The sequence below is a fragment of the Saccostrea echinata genome, unplaced genomic scaffold (genome assembly GCF_033153115.1).
Source record: "Saccostrea echinata isolate AGI-Se365-2 ecotype Australia unplaced genomic scaffold, CSIRO_AGI_Sech_v1 ptg000029l, whole genome shotgun sequence".
Lineage (NCBI taxonomy): Eukaryota > Metazoa > Mollusca > Bivalvia > Ostreida > Ostreidae > Saccostrea > Saccostrea echinata.
Window position 1 is genome coordinate 19,955,966 of NW_026889778.1, and position 9,723 is coordinate 19,965,688.

Sequence of the window (9,723 nt, forward strand, 5' to 3'; positions counted from 1 at the left end):
GGCATTCTTTTTCCGCTAAAAATTACAATAATAACTACTATATAAAAATTATAGACTCGAATTTTTGCCTTTAATACCGATAAATCGGAAGAATACTGTCTTTTGTTTTATATATTTTAAACATCATTGGTACTTGAAGATTACCAATTTGTTTTTATTTTTTCTCAATTAAGCTTCTATTTTTATTACTTTTATTATGTACTAATTCAAGGATATTACATTAATTTTTATCAAAACAGACAGTCTTTTACAGATTATATACCTGTCTATTACCTGTGTATATATAAAGTATATGTATTAGCCGTGCTTAACTCTTTTATTGTTGAGGTCATATTTTGAACAAGTTGAGACCTGCAGTGTTAAAATTGTTATAAAAACTTTTACACCTTTACTTTAATAACTGATTGTGTAAAAATACCAGCTTAGCACATTTCTTCATTTCATTACTTTGCTGGATATGTATCAGCAGTGTGCTCAACTCTTTGCTGTTGTCATATTTTCAATGAACATCCATAATTTCTTTTATTAAATTTGTTTGGAAGGGTGAAATTTTTGTAAGCTCCGGCGTGATTCGAACTCAAGACTTGATTTATAGCTAACTGTTGGTCAAACCCATTCTGCGCTACGCCGTTACGCAACAATTAAAAAAAAAAACAAAACAAACACCAAAAAAACAAAACAAAACAAAACAAAACAAAACAGAATTATATTCACATTCATTGTTTATTTAAAAAATACCTTACAATATGAATGTGTCGTTGTATCTATTTTGTAAATGTCCGATATGCACATGGATGCATTCATAACAATGTCAACCCGTGCAAGCACGGGTCAAAGTCTAGTATATATATATATATATATATATATATATATATATATATATATATATATATATATATATATATATATATATATATATATATATATATACCACATTAATTATGTTTTAATTACACCAATATATTTATTTTGCTCCAATATTTTGTTTGTTGAAATAAAAAAAAATCAAAATTGAAAGTCTATATTATATAACTCTGGACTGGTTCCTGAAAGGCACTGTTGTCCGTGATGGCGACACTTCCGTCCTAGATTCACTTGTGGCGCATTTTACAAGTAGGTGTGAAATGACTTGTCTGGCCTTTTCAACTGTGTAATTCTGCACTTCTGCTTCTTACTTCTAACTTCTAACTAGGATCTATAGAATGTTTATCAATAACATATTGTAATTGTTTGTTACTTATGTACATATACTTTCTGTTTTTATATATAGTACTTAAATATACATATTTTCCTATACACACTTTACTCATACTTTGTACTCAAACTTACTGTCCATACTTTAGACATGGTCATTTACATATACTATGAATACGCATTACAAGTATTCTACTTACTACTGTACAACACTACAATGTTACTGACACATTGTTACTACTTTGAATATACTTCAAGTACTGTTTTACCACCTACTACAATGACAACGACGCATCATTACTACTTTGAATATAAGTACATTATACACACAATTCAACAACATGCTTACTTGAAACAATTTTACGAAAAAATGTAATGCAGAATACAATGCAGAATACAATGCAGCGAAGGATCTTGGCAGAATTTGCAAATAAACTCAACTGAAAATTTTGTAACTTTAAAATAAACATTAAAAAAATACTCTTACCTAAGAAGTGAGCAGAATATCTGGCATATATAGATAGATGCAATTGGAAAGGAGTAAGTATATACTGGCACAGGACGGCGTGTCCTTCTCTGGTGCCTGCTACTCCCAAACTGATAGGGCCCGCTTTACAAAACTATCTTATGACTAAGATCTGTCTTAAGACAGAAGATTGCAACATAGCTGTTTCACAAAGCTCTCATATCTTATGATAATCTTAAGATCTATCTCAATCTTAAGACAGCGAGATACCTGTCTTAAGTCAAAAGTGAACTTCGCGACAGCATAAATTTTGGCTAAAACCGACGGATTTTTAAAAGAGAACGTTTTTTTTTAGAGATAGGGCAATACTTTGGACTTTATCAGGCCAGTCGGAACGATGAATCATCCCCACCCCTTCCACCTAATAATTTTGCCAACAAATAGTACATATAATAGGAAACATAAAATGTAGCTACTTTATGGCTGTGCCCCATTAATTTTTTCAAGGCATTTTTTTTTATTTGTGTCCCCTCCCGACTGAAATCCCCCCCCCCCCCCGCCCGAAGCTTTTTACATCCATGTATACTTGTGTATAAAATCCAGATATCATTTAATTTCATTCAAATTTAATTTTAATTTCAATTCCCGGAAAATATATCATATTTTCTATTACCAATCAGTACTAACTTATGCAAATTTTAAAATGGCTTACGCAAATTCGACATACATTTAGTTTAATATTTAATTATTGATATGTTAAGTAAATACATTTTGAATAAATAAAAATACGAAATATATATACTTTTCTATGTTTAGGACAGGTCCCGCCGTTGAAAATAAAAAAAAAATCGAGCTTTATTGTAGGTACCGTTTAATTTTATAGACGTTTTACGTTAGTTTATTTTGGTCAATTCTGGTTATTTTTTCTAGAAAATAAACATGTCTTTGTCCTAAAAAATAGATGAAAATCAAATAGTTTCATTTCTTGATGTACCCCCCCACTAATCCACTGGAATGTGCATGCAAACTCAGTATAATTCCTGTTGTAATATCTGATGCTACATGTTTTCTTCATAGCATTTCAAAAAATTAGAATTCTGTTTAGAAATTTTTCTTTCGTTTCTCTACTTCGTCTGTTACTTAGGTCTCATCCAAAGGACCCGCAACTTTCACTTCAAAGTGCCGAGCGCTGGTGAAGGAACAGTTCCAACCTTTATTTTATCGACTAAGGTCATTCGCGGTAGAGATTACGTGTGTGAAAACGATGAAGGAAAAGAAGACTGATTGGATATGCTCCACTAGATTCAGCCGATGCAGTACCCTAAGTACTGCATCTTTGTAAAAGTTGAGAACTGCAAAGATTCATAGTTTTCTTATGACGTATTTTGCCTCGGAGTTATTCCCCTTGACGACCATCTTGTGGGTCTAAGTAGTGAATTTTCCTCTTTGAGCAACCAATTTTAAACATGCATGCCAGAAATATATGGGAAAAATATTTACAATATTGAAATTATGAATTAAAAGAAGCTTTAACAAACGTATATTCATAAGAAAAACGGCGTTGACTTCACCTCAATTTGCCCAGTATAACAAATTGAACTTAGTTGAATTATGAAGGGATCTGGGGATGTTGATCTACAATATGGCGGCCATGGGGAAATAACTCTTGCTTTAATCATCTCGATGGAAAACCATCTATTACGTTTTAGAGACACCTTCATAGATTTTTTTTATCGAACTTTGAACATGAATTTGGTGTTTCAACTTTTATTGGAAAACCATTCATTATTTGCCAAAAAATTAAGGCACAAATGCAGTGGTGGATTTCATTAAAAGTAGTATCACATACATTTTGTCAGCAACTACTATTTTATGAGCAAGTGTTTATTCAAATTTACTTTCTCTGACACCCTCCTCCTCCCCCCCCCCTTTTTTTAAGTACATTGAAGTTAAGGCAATGGATTTTTTTTCTTTTCTGTGAGTATAACTTCAAAAGAAATTATTATTTCAATACTTCAAAGAAATCAAACATATTTGTAAACATTTTCTTTTAATATTGAAGCATGAAATTTGTCGTAAGATTTGTCTTAAGATTTCTTATACTTAAGATAGTTTTGTGAAACAGCAATGACAAATCTTATGATCGTCATAAGTCAGATCTTAAGATAATCTTCAGACCTGTCTTAGGACAAATCTTATGATGGTTTTGTGAAACCCGGCCAAGGTGAGTTTTAATTCTCCTATAAATAGTACTATGGGCAAACGTTTATGATTTAAATATCTATATAGGTGAAATTATTATGATAGACAGTTTGGACATTAAATGTGACAGTATGGAAAGTGTAGATTTGTAAACGTACATACTTCTACATGATCGTTTCCTCCGGCTGCACAATAGAAATTTTCGGCGCATTTAAATCAACCCTCAGCAAAAAAGAAATAGATAGACTGACACAGGTCAGTAAACAATCACGGAGAATGTTTTATTCCGCTTTCACAACATTCGTATTTTTTTTTTTTGTTGCCATTGCTTTCTTAGATGGCTTTACTTTCCTCTTCCTTTGTAAGTGCAAGGCATACACTATTTAATTTTTAAACAGTTTACGTAAATAATGAACGGTTGTAGAGCCATATGACGTTGCGTCGGTGAATGATCTTTCTAACAGTTATTTTAGCAGTTCCACTCCAGCAGACGCCGGAACAGTGAAAATGCTTGACCTTTTTTCGTATAGATTTACATATCAGCTGTTATACTCGTATAGGGGTATAACAATAAATAATTTGTGGTGTTCTTTAAACAATGAAATTGTTAGTAAGGAAATTAATGTTGCAGCTGTTGCAGAAAAAAATACATAACTTGCGTTAGCAGGTTATTTTTTTCTGTAACAGCTGCAACTTTATTTCCCGTACTAAAATAACAAATACATTTTATTGTTTGTATTTTTTCTATGTAAAAATTAGATAAAGTAATTACGTTAAATATTGCATATTTAATATGTACGTCCTTGTATATTTCAATGATGGGTGAAAACTAAAAAGATTGGTTAGAGGTGTTGAAGTATTGAATAAAGACCATGGTTTTCATAAGAATTAAAGGAAATAATATTAAGAGGATGTACATATTTATGACTAAAACACTTAGACACAAGGATCTAAACGCAAATCCGGTGACAAATTTAAAGTATCACTGAGCAAAATATAAAGATGACTAATTTCTTTTAAAATTTTAATTTTTGTAACAAGAACTATATTTAATTTATTCATTTCCTCCTTTTTTTTTTTTTTTTAATATTCTTAAAATGTGTTAGAAAGATGCTTGATATTAAGATTTTGGTATTGTGTTTTGTGTATTTCTCAGGTTAGTATTGGTATTTAAAATCATTTGTCATATTTTTCCTACAGGTAAGGGCTACGGTTTTAATTACATGAGGCTGAGTTTATAGTCTATACTTGCAAGCATAGGAAAGTTTCTTTCATTCTAATGAAAACAACAGCTTTAATAAACACTGCAGTACTGTACATTGATTAAGCTAATGAAAAAATTAGTACCGGTAAGTGGATGCATTTAAATAATATGCAATGATTACGTATTTACATAGTTATTACTGTAAAAAAAAAAAAAAAAAAAAAAAAAAAAAAAAAAAAAAAAAAAACTATTGTAAACTATAGTTAGCCCTTGTTTACTATAGTATCAAAGGTTTTTGTACTATTAATAGCAAATCAAGAATAACATAAACATGATTTCGAATTTCATTTTCTTCAATTCTAACATGTGATTTTTGTGTCACCTGCAAGCAGATCACTTTACCCGGCGTCTGTCTGTCCGTCCGTTCCTCGGTCTGTCTGTCTGTCACACCTTATATCTTGAGAACTGTAAGACATATGGATTTAATTTTTGGAAATACATTGCTTGGCCCTATGGCTTTTGAAAAATACTATGGTTACCGACCTCTTGGCCTTGTAACTTGACCTTTGACCTAATTTTCGAAATAATATATAGGACTGATATACAGCTTATCTTTGACATTTTTAACATTATGTAAGTCTGTGCTATTAAGCATGCGTACTGTTTGTCATAAGATATTATTAAACAATACGAGCGTGACAGTCCACTTGACCTTGACCTTTGACCTCCTTTGCAAAAAAATAATTCAAACAGTTAATTTAAAAACTGTCTTTTGAATTTTGAAAGGCAGACGACTTTTGATAGCTAGTACATGTATATATATCACATGTTTACGAGTGCGTGACACTGTACTTTGAAACTGTATTTTATACAGTATACCACACAAAATGAAATTTAAATACCATGAAAATACATCGAGATTGGAATCCCAAGATGGATCGCACTCAAATAAAGTTGTAGACTGAAAATTGCAGTAAAGATGGACTGAAATCTGTCTAGGGATTGTAGAAGAAACTGAATAAAATGACAAATAAATTCTAATTTCTAATATTTCAAGTTCATTATTCATTTTATCTTTGAGAGGTGGGGAAGCATTTTATTCAACTACATGTAATATGTATCACAATTTATATTCTATCAAAGTCTTTTTATCCGTGGATTTTTTTCTTTGCATACAAAAATATGGACTACATCACTAGTATCCGTTTTTCTTTCTTTGCATGCAAAAGCATTAACTATAATTCTATTAGCAGATAAATAACTGACCACTGTATACTCATTTACATCTTAAATGGTGCTATAAAGCAGGCGACACATGCCTTCCTTGGAATACTCTAGCTTTTATATTAAAAGGAAATATCTCCTCTATATTGAGATAGTATTTCCAAAATAAACTTCATCGGCAAAAAGAAAAAAAAAATATCTGCATATGGTGTTTATGTCTCTCTACTGATTCGACACAAACACATTACTGTGGTCAGTTTTTTTTTTTTAAACCAAGACAAGCAAATGACAAAAAAAAAAAAAAAAAAAAAAAAAAAAAAAAATGATGTGACAAACATTTCAACAAACCGGTTTAAGATCCACCTCTCGCAATTTTTACGGTCATTATCATGCCTTTGTTTGTAATACATCTTATCATTTGGTCGTATTTTTACAGACATATTCTGTCGCCCGCGTGGCGCAGTGGTTAGAGGGTCTGCTCTAGAGTCGTGGAGTAAGGAGTTGATCCTTACGTCGCGGGTTTGAATCCCACTGTGGGAGGTGGAGACAGGTCCTTCGGATGAGACCGTATAAACCGAGGTCCCGTGTCGCAGTAAGCGCTGGCACGAAAAAGATCCCTCACTGCTCAACGGCCGTAAGTGCCGAGTATAGGACAAAATTTGCAGCTCCCCACCGGCAAGTGGTGGCCTCTGCATTTGAGTGAAAAATTCTCGAGAGGGACGTTAAACAACATACAAACAAACAAACAAACAGACATATGCTATACCAATTGTTATCCCATTGCTTTTATACTAAATTTGACTAATTTACAGACATATTCTTTACCAATAGTTAAGCCATTGCTTTTATACTAAATTTGACTAAGAGTAATCCGTATACATGTAGGCCTACCTGATCAATACACGGAGCTCGCGACGGGTGTAAACGGTCGACAGGGGATGCTTACTCCTTTAAGGCACCTGATCCCACCTGTGGTGTTTTTAAGGGGTCTTTGTTTTTGCACTTTCATGAATTGTTTTGTTTATTGGATTTATGAGATTGGCAACTGTTTGTTATCTTCACTTTCTACAATCTAAGAAAAATCGAATAAGTTTATATATTTTTTTCAAATCAATGGAAGTATTAATTGTGGTAAACTGTAATAACAATATTTTACGTACTTTTGCCTACATAACATGATATAAACAAAATATCTCTCTTTGTTTATTCATAGTGAGATAAAAATTAAAAACCTAGCTATGTATTTTTGCACCGATGTTGCATTCGCTCATCAAGAAACAAAAGAAAACATTTTATTGCTAAAATGAGACTTATCGCAAATGATTTGTTTTATCCAAGGAAGACATTTAATCATAAAACGATATCTTTTTCATTCTTAAATTTATTTAAGTCCCTTCAAATCCCACATGGACAACACGAATTACAAAAATGATACCTTATGGAAGTTTTGGCTCAACGGATGGAGGAAACCTACTGATAGGACGGAGCTTATTTCTTAAGGCATCTTCAACATGCGGTTTACATCATCGTAAGAATATCTGTGAAAATGCAGGAGGTGGTCACTACACAAGATGCTTCTGGTGCGATTCGAGGGCACCTTGGTCTGAAAACAATTCTCTTTCTCGTCAAATCAGCAATGTGCTTTATGACACTGAAGAAAATTGGTGGCAATCTCAGCCTGAACAAGAAAAAGCCTTTATTCAATTTGATTTGGAAACAACGTTTTGGTTTACTGGTGTAACCATTAAGTTTAGAAACTGTGGACCAAAAGCATTTTTAATAGAACGATCCTCCAATTTTGCAAGAACATGGGGAGTTTATCGATACTTTGCTGAAAGTTGTGAATTTTCATGGCCTGGAATTAAGTCCACGATTTCGAAATCTAAACTTGGATACTTAGACACCTATTGTCAGGAGATAGGAAACACAAGTTCGGATAAACAAGAGGTAAATAAAGTAATGCAAATATTTTGTTTCTACTCTTTTTCTACTCTAGATTTTATCAAATTATTTAAGTCAATGATCAATGGTTTTCATATCTGTACGAAATCATGTGCAAATAAAATTAATATTGTGCAAAAATGTTTGTATTCATCTTTAGTAAAAGAATTTAATAGTTCGATTTTTATTTTAGATCATTCAGAATATTTTTTTTTCTGAGATGCATAAAGATTTAAAAAAAACCCCTGAATATCAATAATTATTTTTGTTTCAGATAAGCTACTTTTTAAGTATACCACAACATGCCTTTGTTACACCTCTTGGTAAAGATATTTTAAACTTAATAAGCTTCACAAATTTGAGAATCAACTTCACAGCGTTCTCTCTTATAAGTAAGTCATCAATATCAACCATTTATTGAAGCCAAAATAATGGTTATAAAATGTTTTCGGAAATATTGTTTTAGCTAGAAATTCATTTACACAGCATCAATAACCCTATCTTTAGCTTCAAAAATATCATACAATATGTTTTATTGGATATTTATACTTTGAGGTAATTGGTAAATTTTGTATGAGTAAAAAAAAAAAGAAAATAAAACCCATTGTTGACCTCTTTCTCTGTTATCCCAAAAAAAATGAATGTTATAACCTAGGAGATCTCGATCATAATGCAACAAAGAAAGAGGATCAGATGGTTTTTCAGTCAGAAAATCCACACTAAACAGCAAAATGTTATTCTGGAAAATACGATTTGGGGGATTCCGCCCCATGAAACAAAGTGCCTGCTTAATCTCCTCTCAGGGATACTCCTGTTGAATCATTAAAACTCGTAGGGGTCAATTTTCGTAGATTGCTTCAATCTAACAGGGTTGTTGGGACGTGATTTCGTGTATTCCCTTATATATACAAGAGGAAATATGACTTTGTTACCTGGGTTTATCAATTCGTGGAGGGTGTTTATTCGTAGATGAAGAGTACTCAGGAATTCTGCGAAAATTGAACTACCACGAAATCAAATGATTCCACTGTACATTAAGACATATCCATTTATCTTCGAAGCTTCGATTAACTCTATTAAAAAAATGAAAACGAATTTAGGAAAAAATAATGTGTGAAAAGTGGTTTTCAATCATGCTCTCTGAATAATAAAAACCCTTACTTAAGTACTGGGTGAAAATGACTGATAGTCCCAGAATTTACCAATATAGTCTGATAAAAAATGATATCCTCCTGTAGTAGCTGATAAGTACTGTACTTAACATATATTTCTACCGCTGTTACCACGTTATACTTAAACTGTTTCCCTGGGATGTTTTAATTATACTTTATCTTTACAATAGATACATATAGCGTGTACACTTTAAAGATAGAAGGGACATGTACCTGCTATGGACATGCCTCACGCTGCAAACCAGTTTCTGGATATCATTTCACCACAGATGCAAGAAATATGGTACATTTAAAATTGTGTGTGAGAGAGAGAGAGAGAG

General features: G+C 32.1%; 1 protein-coding gene across 1 annotated transcript; it reads left to right on the forward strand.

The window, feature by feature from the left end:
• Positions 1-7,718: 7,718 nt before the first annotated feature.
• Positions 7,719-8,954, forward strand: LOC133195070 (laminin subunit beta-1-like). The gene is made up of 3 exons (XM_061330949.1): positions 7,719-8,237; positions 8,506-8,623; positions 8,887-8,954. Exons 1-3 carry the CDS (start codon positions 7,719-7,721, stop codon positions 8,952-8,954), a joined length of 705 nt encoding a protein of 234 aa, XP_061186933.1.
• The last annotated feature ends 769 nt before the right edge of the window (positions 8,955-9,723 follow it).